Source organism: Dipteris shenzhenensis, chromosome 12 (assembly GCF_047967505.1).
Source record: "Dipteris shenzhenensis isolate YYH24624 ecotype China chromosome 12, Dip_SZ_1.0, whole genome shotgun sequence".
Classification (NCBI taxonomy): Eukaryota; Viridiplantae; Streptophyta; class Polypodiopsida; order Gleicheniales; family Dipteridaceae; genus Dipteris; species Dipteris shenzhenensis.
Window position 1 is genome coordinate 15,223,598 of NC_141607.1, and position 23,582 is coordinate 15,247,179.

Consider the following 23,582-nt stretch of genomic DNA (forward strand, 5'->3'; position numbering starts at 1 on the left):
GGATGAAAGACATCAAGAAAAAGTTTCATTGAAGGGATGTAGACATCCTACTCACACATTTTAAGGCCTCATGAGTCACATAGGCTCTCTCTCTCTCTCTCTCTCTCTCTCTCTCTCTCTCTCTCTCTCTCTCTCTCCCCCTCTCCCTCTCCCTCCCCCCCCCCCCCCCCCTCTCTCTCTCTCTCTCTCTCTCTCTCTCTCTCTCTCTCTCTCTCTCTCATGCGCATGCACATGCACATGCACAAATGCACGCACACGTGCACATAGCATGTGCACACATGCACACACACACACATGCACACGCACATGCACATGCACATGTGCATGCATACGTGTACACACAGGCAGACACACACACACACACATTACTTTAAGAATGACTTTCTTTGACTTATGGTTGAGCTAGGGACTCTATCTTTCCTTACGTCTCTCAATCTCCATCGTTTCCCCCTAAATAATTTCTATTATGTAAATTGGCCCCTAGTCAATGAAGAATACCCTAACACTTTAAAAGAAATTAGTTTATCATGAGTTTATTCAAATTTCCCCCAAATTTCCCTATGAGAATCATCATCATAAGACCCTACTTGTATTCTTCCAATTAGGGCGACCAATTTTCATTTTTAAAAGTTAGTTTTCACAATCTTTTATTCTATTTTACTTTAATTTTTCTAAGTTATAACTCTTTTAATTTTTTTGATTTTTCTAAGTATTTGGCAAGGATATTTGATAGTTTGATTTGAATATCATCTTGCAAAATAGAGTACAAGTGATAAGAACAAACCTTACTTGATATATATAACGAGGACCTTTGGCTTCATTGTTACAATGTAAAATTACTTAGTCACCTTTACCGACACATTATATAGTAGAGCATTGGATACAGTTTAAAATGGTATGTGGCTTTAGCTCTTTCTTACTATCACGTCATATAGTAGAGCATTGAATGTCATTTAAGATGGTATGTGGGGAGTACCTTTTTGTAGCCTTAGCTCTTTCCTTTAATATGCCCCTAGCATTATCCTTTAATGTGCTATGCTTTTCCACTAGAGATGGATAGATGATTCACAAGTTAGTTTTAATATACTTGGTGCTCAATTTTGGTGCATATCGAGGATAGCAATGCCTCAACCTAAGTCTTTCTTATATGTATCTAGTTTTTCCCTGAGTCTATCTAGTTGAGTGTCCTTGCTCTATGCTTTCCAAATGATTGGGCTTAAATGGACTAGCATTAAGTAGTTACGATGTAACTAGATTCATATAGGTTCTGTTTAAGTGATTATATATGTTTCTTTCTTTTGTCAAAATGATTGAGTTCATTCACTCTTGTGCCCTATTGGTTCCCTTGATTCTCCTAGTGTAGTAGAGCATGAAGGTGTGTGGCTCTATGTGTATTTGATCTCATTAAAGAGCATTATATTCCACATGGCTATCTGAGGCCACATGGCTACCCCTCAGATACTTTGGCACAAGATCCTTCACTTACAAGCAATGTTGCTTTTGTTTCTTGCTAGTATTCATTTGTGAGCTCCTACTATGCCCTATTGGTTCCCCCTTGATTTGATTAGTGTAGTAGAGCATGAAGGCATGTAGCTCAAGGTGTATTGGGTATACTTGCTAATGATCACTACTCATAGGTAGATTGTATGACTAGAAGACCATAGGCTTAGTGGATCTTCCCAAAATATGTTTAAGCCTGTGAAAATAGTAGAAATATGATTTCCTTAATATGATAGAGCCCTGTAGGATTAATTAAGATTCCCCAATATATTTAAAAGTGATTTCAAGGCTTGGGGTCTTATTTATTCCTTAGAGCTCCTTTATGAGGTCAATGTTGTAGGGTATGGTAGGACTGATGGAATAGCAATAAAAGCGTTGGAGAGTACCAACAATGGAGAGGAAGACTTATTTATTCATGAGTTGAAGTGGCCTTATGACTGATACAATGCATGTGCCCAAGAGAGAGTATCTCCAAATCCACTGATTTCTCTAATCTCCACTGACCCCTTAATGAGGTCCATGATTCTCTCAATCACACCTACTAGAACCTCATGATGGAACGTCAATGGAAGCATGGAGAGTACCAACAATGGAGAGAAAGACTTATTTATTCATGAGTAGAAGTGCAACAGGTCCATGATTCTCTCAATCACACCTACTAGAACCTCATGATGGAACATGAATGGAAGCATGGAGAGTACCAACAATGGAAAGAAAGACTTATTTATTCATGAGTAGAAGTGACCTTATGTAGGCAGCTGATACAATGCATGTGCCCAAGAGAGAGCATCTCCAGATCCACTAATTTCTCCACCAATCTCTCAATCAGGTATATGATTCTCCTAATCACACATACTAGGACGTTTACCACCTAACTTGGTCACACTAACGACCATGTGGCGACACACACAAACACACACTGACCTTGTACCTCTTGGTACAACCCCATTACATCAATTTGTCCCAACATACCCCTCCACAAATTGATGACCTCACCCCAGAAGTAGTACATGGGAAGCTTCATGGCTTGTTCATATCTAGTAACAACACTCATGACCCCAACCTGTGACTCACTCTGGTTATGGCTCTTGATTTATAATTGGGAGAATGGATAATGACTATGCATGGGAAATTCCCATAGGCCTGACAAGGAAATAACTCACACATAAGATTAACAATCATTTAAGGAGGACATCCCAGGGTAGAGAACCCTCATTGACCACACAGAGAAAAGTCTAAGTTGAAGATGTGGGGAAATTCCCCCCCTCGATGGCAATTTTTTTCTGGCATCATTTCCAAGCCACCACTGTATTAGACTCATAAAATTGCTTGTCCATTTCATTGTGCTTGGTGTCGATGAAGTAAATATTTCCTTCTTTGTGTATCTTCTTGGTATACCAAAGAATAATCTTTTTGTCGATGTGAAGCAAAGTATCCAATTCTAGGTAAGGTCTTACCACATGGGCAGTGTCTAATGCCTTTCGAGGTTTGACAAATAGACTCAAACAAGTGGAACTTGATAACATATTCTTTGAGAGCACAATCATCATGGTATCCCCATATAGATGCAAAGAAGTTGCATACATCATAAGATATGCCACATACATCATCTCCATAAATGCAAAGTACAATGACACCATGAGTTCCATAACTGAGTTCTAATGTTCAAGCACAGTCAATATACTAAAAACTTATAGTCAAGGTCAAAAGCCCCAATTTTTGGTTGACTTGGTCAACCATTAAGGCCACCAAAGTGTCAAAATCTACAACCAGAGATAGATAGAACTTGGAGCCCAAAATTTTCACTAATGGAGTCAACTTCTAAAGGTCTTTTAGCACAAAAATGAAGCTCATATATCAAAGGACTCACACATCATAGGGTAGGCACATATTCACGACATGTCGTCAATGACAAAGCACTTTATTCTCCAAGAGGTAGTTTATTTTCCAAGGGGCAATACATACAAGTGTGGATACATGGAATTGAAGAAGAATAGGATGGAATTTTAAAGAATGATGATTGAGATTTGGTTGGGTGTCGCAAGGGTAAGGATGCTATTGGTTATAACTGGGGCTACAAATGCCATCACAATGCTAATGGGAATCTAGATAGATATAAAGCAAGATATTGCAAAAGGATATGGCCTAAGGATATCTATTTGATGAGAGAATCAAGACCCCAATAACAAGGATAAAAACCATCAAGTTTATTCTATCTCTTGCTTGTAATATCACACTTCATGAGCATTATGAAGTCCATGTTCCTCATTAATTCTTGAGAAGATTTGTAATGAGATAATAAAATGGTGTTGCTAAGAAGGTTCTAAATATTCAAAATGCAAAATCAAGAAGTATAGCCACCACTAGTGCCTTTTTTCCCCTAATCTTATGTGAGTTGTTTCCCTCATTGCAATAGAAACATGGGAAAATGGCTAGGAACTATGTGACCATGCCTTGTGGGTACTAGGGGATGGAATGGTTGTATTGAATGCATAATGTAGGTCCACTTGGATGCATAGTAGCCCCACTTTCACTACAGTAACATCATAAAAAAAGTTGTTGTACCTGTCGTACTACCCTTCTAAAAAGTCTTGATAGGGTATAGGCTAAAAGGAAATTATTGGACCACACTACCATGAAACTTAATGAGGTAATTGGGTGTTTGGTGCCATTTGAATGAATAATGGATGAGATTATACTAACATCAATGTCTTTTAAGCCGCTCACCCTATGCCATGGCCAAGGTTTAGGGTAGGTTGGTAGAACATAAGGCAATGTCTACCCATGCCAAACCAAGACTTGCAATCACATGAGGGATCATATGATTAGGCTTGATGTACAATCACAACATTATTGCATTCTATAGAGTTTTTGCACCCTCATGTTCTCTTAGTAAAAGTCTTACATAAAGGTACGGTTTGATCTAATTTGTTTGTCTCTGGGTCAAATGCCTCTAAGAGATGCACACATGGTGGATGATTAGGGAACTTTGAGTGATAATGCGCTTTTTGGCTACAGCCATGCTAGGTTATCCTTGACTTATCATGTGAATCTCTTTTAGCCTTAGTCTTTAAACACATTAGCACAAGTCAAAGTTCATTAATTTGTTTGAAATATTTAGAACTTACAATAAGAGCTCATTGGGAAAAAAGAGGTTGTGTTGAGATAGAATGAATTGCCTAGGTTCTTGATACAAAGGGAGAAGGGGAGGAGCGAGCTCCATTGACCATCTAACTTAGCATATACCAAACCATTCCAGAATCAAAACCTTCATTGTTAATTTACTTTCCCTTAAGTTTCTCTAGAAGAATAGCCATGACATCCACATGTCAATGCAATGTCTCTCCTACCTTTTACTGCTTAATTAGGCCACCTACAAAAACATGAATGTACATTTTTCCTTCTGACCAAAATCCTCCGTAAGAGCTATAGTTAATAATGACAAAACTTCATTAATCTGTCAACTTTCTTCTTGAACCAAACATTAGTAAGACCTTATGGAAAAGTAAGTATCACCATGACGCATTTCCACTTGTAACCAAATTCAAAGAGACATAGAAAAAATTAAATGTTTGAGATTACAACATGATAAGAAAAGGATTTAGAGTCTAGAAAATTATTTGGGTGCATAGGAATGAAGTATTGGAAGGGTTTCAAGCCCTTTTAAAACAATTTCAACTTTTGGAGGGAGTGCTATACATGAGATAGTTTGGAGAAACAAGGACCCCATCCTATTGGGGGAAGAAGGGGGGGGATAGGACCCCCCGATGTGGGAGGGGGAGTTATATTGGAGAAAGAAGGACCCCATCCTATTGAGGGAAGAAGGGGGGAGATAGGGCCCCCCAAAGTGGGAGGGGGGGGTTCTATTTTTTTGCAGATAGTGGGGGCTAACCGGTTGCATTCCTTGGGGGTTGATTAGAGCTTCTCTATGCCTTGTTGGGGTGGGAAGAGGGAAAATTTTAGAGATAGGGCCCAAAAAGTGGGAGTGGGAGGTGAACTTTTTGGGGGATTGTGTGGACCTTTAAATCCTAGGCAATGCACTTTTTAGGTAGCTAAGGTCTTTAGGGGGTGATTGTCCCCTCTCTAGGGTAGTCATTAATCCATTCCTTATGAGGTCCTTTTTGGTCCAAATATCCCCTTTTGTTTGGAAACAATGCTTCTCTCAACCCCTTCTCTTCATCATAATTGCAATCACTTTGGCCGATTGGAGTTTTTGGAAGTGCCTTACAGAGTAAGCTGCATAAAGCCATGCATTGCATCTTGCTCCCAATGTTTTTTTGGCGAGAAGACTTAGTCACATTATTCATTATGATTTGGCACAAAGCATGCTAGTATGTTAGGACTTTGTTGTTGATGTTGCATTGCACTTTTCTATTGCCCATGAGCTATGTTGTAGTGAAGACTATCAAATTTTGACTTGCACACTCTTTTGTCCTATATTGCTTCTTTAGAGGTCTCCTTGCCTATTGTATGGACCTTTGCTTTCCTTGTTTTTACCTAGTTCTGTGAATGCCCTATTGCTCTTAAAAAGAGCAATGTACCCCCAAGATATACCATTCCAATTGAGCTCTTACTACTCTAAGATTTGCAACTTCAAAAAACTAGTACCTTTGAAAAGGATACTTTGGTTTAAAATTTTGTATAAGGGGGTTTTGCTAAAAGCAAAAAGGAAACAAATACATGAAAAAACTCCTTGTACTTCAATGCTGATCTCAAAAAAACTATAGAGTGTGGCTATAACTTCCATCACCTAATAGATGTGAATATGCATTTGTGACTATAAATAAACCTGCTTCCAACTTTTTGTGTTGCTTCCACAAAAGATTTATAATTATGCAATAGTGGAATCTGACTTTATTGAAAAACATTAACCCAAAGAGTAGCTAAGCAACAACAATATATTATCCCAAATAGAAAAGGTGTATGAGGGAAAACTTGGCTTGTGGTCATCCTTCATGTGACTTCAAAAAACAATTCATGTCCTAGCAATTGAACCAAAAACTTTTGAGGGGGAACACTAACATAAGCCCAAATGTGGATCCTACAACACTCAATCTCTCTCATTGACTCAAGGATTGGGAAAAGGGGAAACACACATGATTAAAAAATGCACAAGGGCTTATAACATAGTTTTACTCACAAACATGCTCAAACTCTCTCAAACATACAAACCTATCTAAATGAAATCATTCCATGTATCTCAACCCCAAGACATAGTTTGTCATCCTCAAGCTAGAGACCTTTCTCAATCAAATCCTCAAGCTAGAGACCTCTCTCAATGCATGAAGGAAAGGTCACTCTATCAAATCAAATCCCCACTCATGAGACAAGAAACATCACATCTTCATAAGAGTCTCACTTGCCTAGGTAGATGCATGTAGCAAGGATAACCGTAGTGCAAAGAACTCTCGCACATAGAGATAGTAGTAAAGTAGTAGAACTATCCTTGCAAGCTACATTGATATGCATGTAGCAAGGATAGTTATCTCAATCGTAATGCAGTAGAACTCTCTCACACATAGAGAAGTCATGCCCTCAAGTACAATCCCCTTTCATGAGGCAAGTGTTCTCAAATTATTTAGAAGGAAACACATCTAGAAAGGAGTTCATCATTTCTCATCTATGCTCCACCAAGTGGAAAAGATAGGCAACTAGTCTCCCTAACTTAGGAGAGCATACAAGAAACACTGATATAAAGGAAATCACAAGCCCATCAAACTGAATGGATTCTAACCACGTAGAAGAAATAATGTGCCCATACCTATGTTCCTCTATATACGTTTATAGCTTTATCCTATTTACAACAATCTAGCAAATGGCACAATTTCCTATGTACCCATGGATTACATCCAATGAGATACACTCGCGTGGGTGATAAGAAAGAATAGAATCTCACCAGGGCCTCTAGTCCTACTACGTTCGTGGCATATGTCCCACATCAAATGGCCTCTAACAATTTGGTTATCAATAGCTATGCATGTTGGATCAAGGAGACAAAAGTTGCACCGTGCAAGGCTCTGTAGGCTCCATATATTTTCATGTGAGATCATAGCCTTCTATATACACCCTCGTACATCATGGAGAGAATATACAGGTGTCAAAACGTATGTAGACCATAAAACATATTAGTTTATATTTACCACCCTATGTGCACCATATAGGTGTAAACAATTTTCTTTTATGTGAAATTCCTTCATTGGACATTTAAGCAATCATACTAGGCGTGATTACTATGAATTTGTGGGGTGGCGTTAAAGCAAGTGGTAGTGGTGGTCATCCAATATGTGAGTGAGCTGCTGCATTGCATGTGTAAATTTGATAGTGTGAAACTCAGCATTTTCCTTGTTATCAACCTCTAAATTGATGGCAAAATCATTACATACACTCAATGCATCACTTAGAACATCACAATGACCTTCATAGATTGGATCATGAGGGAGCTCATCATCAATATCAATGTGTTCATAAGCTCGATCCTAACATCGTCCCACTTTCCAACATGAGATTTGTTGATACATCTTCTATATTTTCTACATATACAAGAGAAGAAGCACGGTAGCATGCCAATTTTCTAGATATACAAGAGAACAAAAAATAGCATGATGGTTTTCCTTGTGCATACAGAATCTAACTTAGAAATATAGAGGACGTGCAAAATGGGGCTTCATCCATCTGCAGATAGGCATGAAACCCCCCTTAGAGGACTTCCCCATAGACCCTCTAGATTGGCTTCGCAAGATGGTGTCGCCATTATTAGCTTCGCAAGATGGTGTCGCCATTATTAGGGTCGTCCCCATCAAAAATAAGTGGGCCATCTTCTGAGATGATGGTCTAGGGAGTGCCCCTAGAATTTCCACAATTTTTTGATGGTAATGTGGCCAATAGCGATTGTTGCAAGGCTACATAAATTTGATAAGGGATAACTTGTAACTAGTGGTGACTTGATTGAGGAGGGGTATGGGGATAGCGTCTACCACATCGCCCACCTTCTGACAACAACAACCTACAAAGAGGTCGTTGCACCTTAGCTATCCATGGTATGGGGATGGCCTCTTAGGGATACCAACCCTTTTTAAAAAATTAGGGTTGATTCTTTAGGAGGAGTCGAGGATTCTGAATTTCCTTTGCAATAAGTTATTAGCATTGGATGCTAAATCAAACTTGCATACATGTAAAAAATATGGTTTTCTCTTGTTATTTTCGGCCACAGTTTTGTCAAAAAGTTAATCGAGTTTTGTGAAAAGATAATTGAGTTTTGTTTTTCAAATTTCCATTTATGGAGAGCATCCTACGTTAAAAAATTGAGTTTTGTTTTTCAAATTGCCAATTATGGAGAGCATCCTCCATAAATTGCCATTTATGGAGAGCATCCTACATTTAAAAATCATTTGCTCTCTCTTCTGCATCCTAAAGCACTCACTTTACCACTATACTAGGAGGCAATGCCCACATGCACTTGTGCATCTTGTTTTTATTTTACTTTTTTACGAGAAAAGATACTTATATTAAATGTACAAAAAAAGATTACAACATCTTCCTACCCATTTCAAAATGTACCCTTAGCACACCCCCTTCCATCACTCAAAAACCATTGTCAACATTATTCTTAATCTCACCTAATAGCAAAATAAGGAAAAACAAAAATGATCTCTCTCTTCCACACCTCCTAACTAATTCAAAGCATTCTTTCAAAAGCCAAAAATATAGTCCTGGGAGGTGATGACCTTCTTTTAGGCCACTTCTTAGACCTGTCCATCATAACCCAAGCTTCACCTCTTGAAATAATGTATTCATGCCTCAATCTAGAGACTGATGGATTACATGAGCTACATGCTAAACTCATGCTAATACTTGGAGTTTAGGAATTTAATAATATAAACAACACACTGTAATCTTTCCCCATTTGTCTTTGAATTGCTCACGTGCCACCTTGTGATGCAAATTTGAAGGCATAAAAATTTGAAGGTAGCATGCTCCTTCACATTGACCTCCTTGTATAATAGAACCTTGCTAGATTTCTTATTCCTTGAATCATCACACAAACATCTACATCTATAAAAATCTTTAAGTGAACTCTCTAATCCAGGCTAAAGTATTCACAAGGATAGGTAGACATTTGCTTGACCCTACATTTTTGGCACTCTCTTGTGAGGAATTCCAAATTGTGGGCCACTTTTTGGTCATTTTTGAGAAACAGTATAATCCTCTAGGAAGATGACACCCGTATACTAAAACCAATGTACTTTACCCCACATACACTAGATTGATCCTCAAAAAAGACCATTAGGAATGTCACATCTACATGTCTTGCCATGCAATTTAAAACCTTGAGAGGCCAATATGATTCATGATTCATAGCCTCTTTAATGAATATCTAAATGTGATATCACATCTACATGTAATAAACATAATAGTGTATAGCGATCTTTTAGCTTCCTTACAAAGAAGGATTTCAATTGTGCAAAGAAACACTAGCTAATTTGTGCATCTCAAACATTGATTTGAATCTTAAATATAGTTGCCAAAGCCACATGTGAGAAGTGGTGACCTAACAAAGAAAATTTTCAAGTTTTCAAAGGAACATTGGACGATTTATGCATCTCCAAACCTTAAATATGGATACTAAAGACACATGTAAGCATTGCTGACCTCACGATATCACATTTCAATTTTTCATCAAAAGCCACAACCCCGCTACAATCCACCATGCCATGCTAGTATAATCCTTGTTCAATTGCTACAAATAGATTACTGCGAAAGAGCACATATTATCGGCAATTGCTATATTTATGGCTATATGAATTGCTTGTTGGCAGCCAACAAGACATTGTTATGTGCTAAATAGCAATACTAATGCTAAAAACATAATTGCAAGTGCTATGTTAACAACTAGAAGGGTTTTGTTATTTGCTAAATAGCATTGCTAATTGCTAAAAAGCACTAATGTTTGCTTTACAACCCACTGAGTTCAAGGTTTAGGGTTGGCTAGCTCTATGACCCTCTATGTCAAGTACTATCTCATGGGCCGCTAGCAATGTCAAATGCAACATACCGACGCTAATTCTGCTAAATCTTACATAACCAACCTGAAGGGTGATGTCTCTAGATAGATGATATAGAGATATTGATCCTGTTAATATTTCTTGAAGGACACTCTAAGTGCTTGTATGCTCCCTCACAATGTATACACATGCCTTATTTCCTATACTTTAAAACTAGTTTTCAGACCTACCAACATTCTCAATTGTCCTAAAGGATTTGCTTTATTTGAAACTTGGTCAAGATTTGGTCTCGGTCGACCAATCCCTCTTTCTTTGAAACTCAAGCCCACCATCTTTACCTATTTCAAACCATTTTCCATCCTATTTTTTGTATAATTTAATACAAGTAGAATTAAAACCTCTAACTCGGTTACATTGAAGCAATTATTCTCTCCAAAACTACATTACAACCCTCCAAAAAACTTTTCGGCTCATTCATTGAGAGTCTTATAAGGAAAGGTTCACACCTTCACTGTAACTCAGTTACATTGAAGCAATTAGTCTGTCCAAATACTGCATTACATCCCTCAAAAAAACTTTTGGCTCATTCATTGAGACTCGTATAAGAAAAGGTTTACACTTTGAAAAGAATGGACCAAAATCTTTTAATTTACTCTGCAAAGTCTCACTTGCTTTTTTCTAACAGTGTCCAACTCTCACACTAGAATTGTGGAGGAAGAATGTCTTATTGAAGCTTATTCTTGAAAGCATAGAAAGTAGGAGCTATTGTTCTTTGGGTGTCAGGATTGATTCCACAAGAAAGTCGAACATTCGAGCAAGAGCTTAGCCAAGTTCAAGTTTTCTTGCTAGGTGGCTCCCCATGCACAAAATACTTTTCCAAATTCCATATGCGTCAATATACTTTGCCAACTTCACACCTCTCTCCTAACTTGATCTTGTGAGGCTATATATGAAGGTGTCGATGCTCATAGAATTCCCAAGGAAAAGTGAGATGATGATTTTAACTTGAACCTCTTCTTGAACTCCCTTGCTTTATCCTTCTCTTTGTTTTCCTTTCGAATATCTCGCATATCCTTCCTCTTCTCTTTCTCCTTGGTTATGATTGGATCTCAAATTGCCTATCCCTTACCTTTCTCTATAACTTGTGAAATTTTTGAGCACATCAACATTAGAAGATTTCAAGAATCTCCTTTGCACTAAGCTATCTATTCCTTAAGCATTTCATTCTAGAGCAAAAAGCAACATTTGACCCAATTATGAGCTCCTCGTCCACATATTTGATGGTTGAACCTTCTTTCGATCTTTCAAGTAGGTGCATGTGCAACCATCTTACCAACTTTAATCTTTGTTGTCTTGTGCATGGCATGATGAGCTTCACATCACTTTGACTTTTAAAAAATCACATGGTCACAACATAGTACGTCCTAGGTTGACCTAAAGGCTATTCTTCAGGTCTTATTCAAGGATTAGTTAAGGAGCCTACTTAGAAAGAAACAAATGCCTAGATATGTATTAAAAGCAAACGCTTTACAAAAGCGTGGTATTTTGTAAACACTAAATTTATTTACTAATGTGGAAAAACAAAATTTTCAAAAAACATCACATGAGACATACCAAGAGTAAGATTTAGAGAAACCTAGAGAATTTTTAAGGAAGGACACACTTGAAACCAATATGTATCACACTAGATCAAAGGGTAGCGTGATGTCAATTTACAATGTGATTAAACACAACGGTGAAACATGCAAAATAGCAATAGGACTACACCACTAGAAATCAATATGGCACAAGATCCTGGGTGCTAGCTTAAGGGTAACATGAAGCCAAATGATAGTCTCTGTGAATTGTGATGGGATATATTGGAGGTGAGACTACTAAAAATAGAATGGTAGCTACAATGAACTAATTGGGTAGAATGGTGATGAGATTTGCTATATTTTGCAAATGCAAAAATTAGCAAAAAGGCTACTTTAACTAAAGCCAATATTGCATTGGATCAAAAAATAATAACATGCTAGGTAATAGTTAAAGTGATTCGACCTAGTAACAACAATGATGTGACTGCAAAAAATAGCAACATGAGCATTGGTACAAATTAACTCTAATAACATTTATAGATCCCCATTGAACCTAAATGTCCAACAAAATTAGGGGAGACTTTACATTTATTCTTTGTCAAAATGACTAAGACTCTACAATCTAATGATCCCAATATAGACATGGAAACCATCCAAAAAAGAGCCATAGGGGCAAAGCAATGAACGAAGAGCACCCGATTTAGATATGCGACGTTAAGGAACAATGATGCACTCCAATGGTATGCCATTAGGACCAAGTGCTAGGGAATGAAGGTCAGATATACCATAGAAGAACCAAATAAGCAAAAAGAAAGACACAAAAAGTACATATGGCAATGATGCATGCATGACATCCAGACATACATAATAACAACAAGATGATTGAATTGCAAAGAAGACTACAACAAGAACAATAATTTGTTCCTCTTTTGGGGGGGTCCACCAAGGGGGGGGGGGGGGGGGGGGGAGGGGGGGGGGCAGCGGGCAACCTTTTGCCGGGGTGAGCCAACGTTATTTAAATTTACACAAGGTGCAAGAGTGATATGTGCCAAATTTTACAACCTTGTATAGAGTAATACAATGAGGAATTGATACCTTATCTACATACTCCAATAAAAAATATATTGCTTTCCTTTCTCATGCTACATAATTATCCTTGATCATCAAGTCCGGGGGACCCAAGACATAGAAGCATCGCCCAGATCAAATATGCCTGTACATTAGCATGGCTATTAACCAGTAACTTGGTAAGCTTTTCATCCTTAATCTATCACACCAGCTCTTTCTCCTTCTCCTTCTCCTCCTCTTCCTCAATTTCCCTCAATTCTCCTACCCTCTCTTCAATTTCTCGAACAAGGTCTTCCCTCCATAGCTCTTCTCTAGCCTGCAGTTCCTCTTGCTCCTCCTGAAGTACAGAAATTCTCATCAGGTTATCAAGCTGTACCTGTAATGCTTGCACAAAATTGAATCATAAAGACCTTCCCCAAAACATTATAAATGGCAGCAACCAGCTTACCATCCTGTAAATCCAGTGTCCAGTCCCATCACCTCCAGAACTTCTATAAATATCACTGTCGTAATAGGGATCCTGTCATTTAAAATACATCAATTAAATCTGCTAAAAGGATGCTCTCAATATCCCGAAAAATGACGACAATGAAATGCTTTACTGCGGTGTAGAACTTTAAGAGCATCCTGAAGAATATAACTCACATTCATGGAACCGAACACGCAACAACCCCAGACGAAAAAGAAGGAAAAGATCAGGTCTGCAAGAACCATAAACAGATTTAAGTCAAATTTCAGGACTTAAGAGCCATAATAAACTGGCAAAACATATGCCACTATCGTTCTTACATATATTCTTTAAGGTAGCTTCATCCATCCTCCAGTCATTGTATACAACTATATGCCGATACTCCTGTCCTGCATCTAGTAAGAACAGGGGTAAGGCAGCCACAGGACCTGCCCTGTGCACCTTTCTGACTCCTACCATCCCAATCTGATAAAAGCACCAATGCAAGAACCTGTTTTTAAAAAATGTTAAGGCAAGGATAATGATTATATTTAACATCAAACAATTTTTTCTAGAAGAGTACTTATCATTCCATGAACAGTTGCACAGAAATACAGATGCAAAAGATAAATAGACACAACAGTCAAAGTAAAACCACTAATAATGCTGTAGGCAACATATCAAAGGTGTGAATCCAAGATAAACAGACCATTCCAAGCTGCATTCAATTATAAGATATGCAACTGTCGCATGTGTGCAAGCAAGTTGAGAAAGCATGCTGTACATGCACATTTTTTGTGCATGTACTTGTGTTAAACATAATATTTATCTAGATAAACATTCAGACTCATCAAAAGGTGCAGTTTCAACATCATCACAGTCATGCAGAAGGTTGAAACCAAACTCCATAATGCATAGCAGGGGCTACCTACTAGAAAATCTCCACCGACATTATCAGCACCCAACAAGGGGTGTAAACCACAGTAGAAACATAGGCTCTCACACATACATATCCATGCACCCATATGCACTTCAGCGTCCATTTATACAAAGTTCTTTGTACTGAATTTAAAGTTGGCTTGCTGTAACCAAAATCCTGCAGCAGAATTCTTGTAACTACGGATAACACTACCCTTACATCACACACATGAGCTTGGCTGCTTGCTCAATAGTCTATGGCTCGCGAGCCCTCCCATCGGAGGCGAGGAAGGGATGCAAGCCCTAAATGAAACGCAGCAACTTTGCTTTCTCAGATATGTCATGCACAGAGTGAAAGCCTCCAAAAACATGCAAATACTCTTGCACCGAGCCAATTGTGAATAAAAATCAGCCAAGTACTACTCCAATACTAGTGAAGATACAAAGGTGGTGACCATCAACCGCTTAAACTCTGCCCATGTGGTTGGGTCTCGTGCAGAGTCCCTTATGAGCATAGTCCAACAAATGCATCCTTGCAAATGTGATGCACTCCTCACCATGTTTGTGGTAGAGGTGGAAGTAATCTTCCAGCTCCGTGAGCCATTCCTCCAACTCATTAGAAGTGCATGTGTCACCCTTGAAAAACTTATGCACCATAAGCTTATCCTTGACATCTTTTGGAAAATGTCTCCCGAATGTGCAGGCATCATTACACTTAGGGTTACATAATGATGGAACGGAATCTGTCACGGATGTCCAAAGGTTGGGCACGGCATCAGCGTAAAGCCTCGCATAGTACATCATCAATACTGTCAATTACTGACACCTTGCTGAAATGTGGAGCCTCCTATCTAATGCATGGCTGTGTATGGCCATATGTGCTCACCAGGGGCAAACCAGGGGCAGTCCTGAGGTTGCGTAACAAAAGACTAAGAGGAGGTTTGACCTCTCTCCCACTGGTGTGGACTGCTATGCGAACCCAAAGGAACTCCAAGCATACTAGCTAGTGTGTTCAAAGGACTAATGGTGTTCATGGGAGCACTCGTCAAATGCACACCAATGAGTGGACCCTCCATTTGCAAGGGTTGGACTTCTATAGTTCCCTCCACAAACCCCTCTAACTCTCTTTTTTTGGTGAGATCTTTGATTGATTATATTATATGAGTAGAAACCTCAAAATAAGGTGCCACAATTACATCAACTGAAAATTTCAGTATATGCCAAAAAGACCTCATGATTTATGCAGCGGGTTTGCAAGCAATCAAAGAAAGATTGCTGCAGAGAACGCCTAAAAAAGCCAAACAGAGAGGAAGTAGGATCACCAAAGACTTTACAATTCCTATATGTCCATAAAGTCCATAGTGCCCAGTAGCGAACCCAAACGAAGAAAAGATCACTTTTCCCCCTTCATTACAGATCACTCCATCCGAAATAGTCCAATGATCATGGGTAATGCCTTTCCCCCTTCATTACAGATCACTCCATCTGAGGTAGTCCAATGATCATGGGTAATGCCTTGTAATGCTCATTACAGATCACTCCATCTGAGGTAGTCTAATGATCATGGATAGTGCCTTGTAATGTTCCTCCCCTTCATTACAGCTCACTCCATCCAAGGTAGGCCAATGAACGATCATGGATAGTGCCTCGTAATGTTCCTCCCACCGTTAGCGGGTCTGCAGTTATCTTCCGAGTGACACACACTATGTCTCTAAGGTTGACCTCCACATTAGTAACCACATTCCAAATCTTCTATGCCATCACATGGCTCCTAACCTTCAGCTTCCACAACAGGTATGCTGAGTCAGTAATACACTGCAACCTTGATAAACGGCACAGCTATCTGAGAACGAAAGTCCTCATCCTCAGATGTTGGATTCTTTCTTCAGAGATCCTCTGTGCCTCTGAGACCATGTCAGAAACAAGAGTACTTGCTTGCTAACTCCCAACCACCACAGTAGAATGATTGTACCCATGCATCACGATTGATACTACCCTTAGGTCACACTATGATATGCACACAAGTAGACCTGGAACACAGAAGTAAGGAAAAATATGGCTGCAAGAGACAACCAAAATGATGTATATATCATGCTCACAACATATTGCCCCACCAAGTACTCCACACCTACAGCCCAAGATCAGATCTAGAACCAAAAAATGGGGGCCTCGATGCTGCCTACTGCTGCACCCCACTTTCCGCACGCTCAAGTGCTGGGGCTTCATTGGCTGCTAGAAGAGACACATAATGTTGCCTAACAATGGCCAAAGGCCACCTTATATAGAGGTGGGGGGCTAGTCTTCCCACCCTGCACCCTCAACCTGCACCTGCTCTCTCCAACAGGCCGAATAGGCCTGAGCAACAGACTGCTGGGTCCTGCCACGATGACCTGATCAAAGGGTCAACGCTGCCCTTCATACCCCACCTGAGTCTGCGCTATGTGAGTCCAAACCTTTTATGTTATCGAAGTATTCACGAGCCACTTGCCTTGTTGCATGCTCTAGTCCTTTTTTGTTTGCAACCTCTTCACCCTTTGGTCTTTTATTATGCTCTATAAGCCATATCACCAAATTCCTTATGCAATCAATGATGCCAAAGTCTCCTAGATGTTTCTTGTTTAACTCTACTCACTTTGCTTGCTTTTGGGTTTAATGGTGCAAGTTCTATTATCCTCCCTACTTAGCCTACAAAGTCCTCGAGCACCTCTAGTTCCATGTCGGTGATGCCTTGCGGCTGCTCCTCCATAGCAATCATGCAATAGCTGAGCATGTAAAGGCCCGACTACCTTGGCGGCAGACTTGCCTCACATCCCAGGGCCGATTTGCCCTATAATTGTCCACCAAATGGTGCACAAAAAACTCCCGATCTCCACAATTCCCTTGTAGCCTCAATGGCAGTATGACATCCTCGCTCATTTTTCCTTCATTGCACCAGCCTCTTATGATCCAAAACATTCTTACGCCTGCATGTCACTGATGACTCTATTTCTTAGAATGTTTCTGTGTTACCATTCTGTTAGAGCTTTTCTTCCCTCCATATCTTCCCAGTGAAACATGCCGTTATCAGTGTGCGCCGAGAAAGAAGCCAATGCAATTGATACTAGGAAGACCAACAGTAGCAAGTGCCATTATATTATAAACCAATATTTACCTTGTACTAGCATAAGTCTTTGCTGCAGAGCTAACATGTCCTAGTAGGGATTGCAAATAAAACTTTTTACAGGTGAAGACAAAATTATTTGGGCATTTGTCTACATAAACTTTTGCTGGAATTTACGCAAGGATATCTCAACCTCTGAAGAGAGAGAACTACCACTATCAGAGGTGCGAACCAAAGGAGCTTCTCTTAGTTTTGACGCATATAGTGTGCGCATTCATGTCATTGGCTTCTCCTACTTTAGTGGAATCTAGGGCTTGGGCTACTAGGTATCAGACAGCTCTAAAGTTACATTTTCACAGTACTACTAACTAGTAAGTCATACTACATACCTCATATCTGGGATTTTGCAACTAAAGTTGACTGTTCCTTCCCTTCCTTAGTATAAATGTGCTGGAAGTTACCCTTTTATATCACACCATAGTGATGGGAGAACACACACGTGCCCAAATCACTCCCCTGGCATGTCCAAACACCATCGGGATTGATAGGTCCGTAATGTAACAGTTAGAAATGTGTTCCAAAGTTCTGTGGAACGTGGAGCCAGGCTCCTGCATTCAATATCACACTCACAAATTTCCCTGGCAAACAGCCAAACATCCCATCAAGAAACCACTCTTTGGCACTTTTGGGTACCAAACTTCCCCTCCGTCTTCTCCCTTTTCTCATTGCCTTGTAAATGTGTGAACAAATTTTCTGGCAAATTTTTCACATGATGTGCCAGTCCCATTCTTATAAATTATCATCATAACCTTCTTTTCCCTTTCTTGATTCCCATTTGTGCTTGACAAAGCCTCACAAAGGTGAGACCAAGATAGTAGACTGCTATTCGTCCTCATATAAAGGCTAGTGTACCTGGACAGTTAATTAACCCAACGAACTTGTCACCTGACATGGAGTGAGGGAGCAGTCAATATTGTGCATCTCGAGGCTCCTCCATCTGCTCCTGTTGCTCAATCTTCTCTTCTTGATGCCTCTTTGTGATAAAAGACTTCCATTTCTCCGTATAAGAGATGGTTCCGGGTTGAAATTTAGATGTAGCATGTCGATATGTTTATATATATACCTTTGTAAGACTAGAATAAGTCCAATCATACAAATTTAGAAATTTTGTTGTTTAAGTTGTAGCTGAAGACCACCATCTCTCAACAGCAAGTAATTTCGGACTTATAGCTCCAAAATGACGGCTCTATTTAAGGATGCTATGGATTCTACTTTATTCGGGCCGCAACTTCCCGACATCAATGTATTGGGTATTTGGGAAACTCGGGGTAGCGATAGGTTTGAAACTTGGGAACAACGGTCAAGCAAGAAATTCTTGCCTAGCAAATATGTCATTGTAAAGCGAACGACCTACAAAGCTATAAGTTAGGATTGAGAATCAGAACCATCTGCCGCAGCCGACATGATCCGTGCTGAACATCTAAACAATAAAATGACCGCAAATTACATGGTTGGACACGTCGACTCGTAAATATGTCAGGAAGTAGATAACGAAGTCCTATATAGTAATGTGACGTCACTTGCTCAGTCAAATCCGACAGGCAGGAAAAAATACTTCCCCGGAAACAAATTAGATGTAATTATGCAAGCAACTCAGGTTAGTTTGCAAGTCTTTTCAATAGACACGCGTCCTCGAGGAGAATTCAATATCCTTTTTACATCCTCTGTTGTATGATTCCAGGGGGGCGACCAATGATCCCTCTAATATAGCTAAGCGTAAATCACTCTTGCGAAAGCTCTGTACGTTAAGTCTAGCGCTGTGTTTTCACCTCTAGTTCCTTGATATCATAGGAGTTCAGGATCTTGAAGACACAGGAGCTTATCTAACCTTACGGGTTTAATCGCTGCTTATTCCTAGGGGCCGTCGAGAATGAAATCCACGACAAAATGCGAGGTTCGGGTACCTCCATGAAGGAAGCAGAATGAAATGAGAAAAGCTATCCGAAGCAAAAATTCTTAAAAGCGAGAGAGGAGTTGGAGAAAGAAGCGAACCGGAGAAGGAGGAGCAGAGGGAAGAGTGAAAGCGAGGGAACGCGAAGAGACGTGAGAGGAGGAGGGGGAGGGGGAAGAAGCTAAATTGAAGGTGAGGGAAGGAGAGAAGGTTGTAAGCGCCATAGCTATTTCTGTTACAAATCTCCTTCTTCTTTTCTTTTCTGTTACAAAGAAGAAGAAGAAGAAGAAGGAGAAGGGATTCATCTCATATTCTCAGTCTGTATCTTGCCACGTCACCCTTCCTCAACACCATTCGTTCCTTGGCAGATTTCATACACGTCCCCTGAACGGGGTCATCCTCCAATAGGATTCCATAGCTGATCGACAGCGGCCCACGGCCGGACCTCGGTGGCGCCCTTGGCCTGCCCAAGCCAAAAAATGCGTGGGCCGGAGCAAACTCATCAATAGACAATGAACCGGCCATATATAGAAACCACCAAAATAATATATTTCTGTCCAAAGCTATGGAAACAATACAAAAGAAATAGATCCAAAGTCCCACCAATGGTGTGGTCCTTTGATCTTACTATCTCTCGGCTATCTTTAGACTCAAGCCTGCGTGCTCCACCTCGAGCGTTTGTAGACTTTCTGTCCAGAATGGGTGGACAAGATAACAGAAAGGAACTCTCCACATTTTTTGCAACAAGGCGTCTTTGTTTACGTGGTTTCAAGAAAGGGCTTGTGGATTGGTTGGCACGGGCTCAATTCTTGATTTTGCGCGATGGGCGGGCCTTGGGCGGGGAAAGGTGACTGCCCATGATCATGGCGCCCCTTTCTCATCGTGGGCAGGCACCGCTATGTAACCGACCTGAGTCACAGTTGGGTGGCCTAAGCATGTGAATCAAAGGGCGGATGAGGGTCTGAAAAACGGCCGGACATTCCTCACGAATTTCAGTTGTCCGCAAATGTGTGTGAATCGAGCCTTACACTTTCATTTTGATTCATCTATGGTCTTCTGCCAACATTTGACACTGTGGAATCTGATGCGGCACTAAGGTTTTCGGACACTGGCACAACATTCGAGAAGAAGAGACAAATATTTTTTTAAATGTCAAAGGCCCTCACAATGTCATTAGACGTCGATCCTACACACCCAACAACTCCCGTAACCAACAAGTCTACTCACCAAGAGGGGCAGAAATGTTGGTCGGGATGAGAGCAAGTTGAAGCGCCACTAGTGTGCAAATTGGCACCTCAGTTCTGGAGGATTCCATTTCGAGCACTGGAGCACCATTTCCTCGCTAGCCACCAATAGGAATCTAGCATTTGGTGACGTTGGGATTGGGTTGTAGAGCCTCAATGGCTCTTGAGCTCATATAGACCTCGATGGGTAAGCCAATCAAAAATGAGTACTCAAACATCTGTTAAATGCTTGAAGCTAGTTGAGCAATCAGCCCATGTGAACAAAATGATGGTCATGGCACCAGTTGCACATTTTTTGCTCATGTGCACAAGCCCTAAGAAAACATGGTCAATTCTGAAAAAAGGACCTCAACAAAGAACTGTGGCTAACGACAATGGGGCACACTGCCTGCCACCTATACTACACTCTAATATGATTGTTTTCCAAAAGACAGGGATTTTGACAGACATCAGCGAGAGCTTGTCCTTTGTCTGAGTGATAATACTTGATCAACTATTGCATTACTCGATGGTCACACTTGCCTTGTTTCAAATAACAAATTTTTTCATTAGCACTACCTTTAAGACTTTTGTTATCTTCTTATCACCCAATTAGATATAGATTTTTTCACTTAGTGTTGCCGCCTTAGTGGAGTGCTATTTTTTCATGTACTTTTTTAAAAAGTTGATTATGTTGGAATGCTTTTTATGCAGAACATTTGCCTTCAAGCTAAAGTACCTTTTAGTAGCCCAACGCACAAAAAAATTTGTTTGCTTTTTCTTTGTGTCTAAAAGCAACGCTTGCCATTATATTAGGAGCAATGCCCATGTGCAATTATGCACTCTTGTTTACTTATTTATTTTTCGCCTCACACACACACGGCCAACTAGGAGGGGCACACCTGGCCTCCACTAACAGTCCACGAGTTTCTTTCTCGAGGGGAACCAAACGTGGGCAGAAGAAATAGAGCCATTAATTATGTACCTCACTATAAAAGGGACTACATAATTATACATAATCTTCCTTACTAAAAAAAGCATCAAAATATAATTAATTAGGCGACTACACTTGTGGAGAGAGGATTATTCCATCATGTTTTTAGTTTGCACTGCCCCTAAAAGGGGCAAGCTATAGCAATGATTTAGTTTGCCCTTTGAATTCAAATTGTTTGACAAAGCGCAAGGACGGAATAGGTTTTCATTGAGTCCTTTGGATCTTTTTCTTCCCTTCCAACGGATTTCGCCTTCTCTTCCACACCGCTCATCTCGCTCTAAGTATCAAAACGTGTTTGGAGGGGGATGGCTATCTGCCTCAAGCGGTTCAACCTGGTGTTGTAGATCTTGAGCACTTCCTGCCTCGCCTGCAAGTGGTAGAGGTCCCGGTTGAGAAAGGCCTCGAGTGAAGTGCCGGTTGGGGCATTGTTTGTCGTAGGCAGGTAATTCTAGAAGCGTATGCTTGAAGTAGTCTTGGCGACTATTGAAGCCCATTGGTCCCTTTACTTGTCGCTTTACAGAGAGGAGGATAGTCCACCTTCCTATTGAAGAACCCGCTTTCAGTCTCTCCACATGTTGGTAGCGTCTTCCTCCAACAACTTTAACTGAGCTTTACTATGATGGTGAATTGTGATGATCTCCTTGGTTGTTGATTCCTAGAGCTTCACAGTAGCCTAGAGATCTCAGTATCATTAGCTCCTGTGGTAAGTTGTGTGTATATGTCAACAAGGCGAATGGCTCGAGAGGTTGCATACATCTCAGAGCTCGAATCTTGGTGTTGATGGGTTGCCAGCCTGTGCAACGCCTTTCTCTAGGTCTTGATCAAAGTCTCATCAAAGTTCATGTCCTTCTCGATGATTGTGGCTCTTCTTGTCCATCCAAAAACTATATTCCTGAGGACTTTTCAAGCTTGTATTTAGATCTTTGTTGGTACGACAATAGAGTTGATATTTCTCCATTCGATTCATTCCAAGATGTTCATGACATTTGTATACATGCAATAAATGAAGACATAGCCCATGAGCTGTTTGAAAATACATGCTTTCCAAGAGATAAACCTCCATTTGACAATGTTTCATCCAAATATCGTGCGATGACATAGGATGAATTGCCGCGCTTGCGCTTGTGATGGAGCTCATGGACTTCGACTTTCGCAAATGGATCGCTAAGAAGCATGAGTGTAGATTTACATAGAAGACTCGGTTTGGATGGGAAAACATGCTAGCAGAGATCGAAATCTTGCATCAGATCGCTTAAGCCATGAGGTATGTTCATGGACGGCACACAATTCATAGAGAACATCAGATTTGAGCCGCTAACCATTGTAAGATATGGTGTTACTAGAGAGAAGCAAGGAGCTATGACGACGTTGATGCTCACCATAAAAATTATCGCAGATCAATAAATCTCGGAGATGCAGTGTTGCACAGGAAAGTTCAATTCCTCCTCACAGTACTCATCACTCCCTTGTGTTATCGCTGTCTGGTTGAACTTGCCAGTTGAAGAAGTAAAGAGAGACGATATTTCTCCCATGCAGGTCATGTAGGCCTCTGCAATAGTAGCGGCAGAACTGGAGGTGGACTTCTCGTTTTTAATGTACACGGACTAGCTTTTTCCGAAGCTTTAGAGATGCCAGAGCAGAAAAGAATACCATTCATGCCATTGCTGAATGGATTCACGAGCATAAGCTTCGAAGCGTTGGTGATGTTCTCTATGATGTTTTTCAGTGAAACTATTCTACTTTTCTCTATGGTTCTGAGTCTTGTTTATCAAGCTCGATCATTTCTTTGTCCTTTCATCCG

General features: G+C 40.2%; 1 protein-coding gene across 1 annotated transcript; it reads right to left on the reverse strand.

Annotated features, from left to right (window-relative positions):
- Nucleotides 1-13,090: 13,090 nt before the first annotated feature.
- Nucleotides 13,091-19,849, reverse strand: PNSB4 (NDH dependent flow 6). The gene is made up of 5 exons (XM_087382861.1): nt 19,666-19,849; nt 13,937-14,081; nt 13,793-13,848; nt 13,596-13,667; nt 13,091-13,484 (listed from the first exon to the last, which is right to left on the reverse strand). The coding sequence occupies exons 1-5, from the start codon at nt 19,786-19,788 to the stop codon at nt 13,350-13,352; spliced, it is 531 nt and encodes a 176-aa protein (XP_087238987.1). The 5' UTR covers nt 19,789-19,849; the 3' UTR covers nt 13,091-13,349.
- Nucleotides 19,850-23,582: the final 3,733 nt, after the last annotated feature.

Coding starts and splice junctions, on each gene's coding strand:
- PNSB4 (XM_087382861.1), bottom strand. CDS start 19,788: ATGGCGCTTACAACCTTCTCTCCTTCCCTCACCTTCAATTTAGCTTCT. Junction 14,082..19,665: donor CCTCTGCTCCTCCTTCTCCG/GTTCGCTTCTTT, acceptor TGCTTTTATCAG/ATTGGGATGGTAGGAGTCAG. Junction 13,485..13,595: donor GACACTGGATTTACAGGATG/GTAAGCTGGTTG, acceptor TCTGTACTTCAG/GAGGAGCAAGAGGAACTGCA.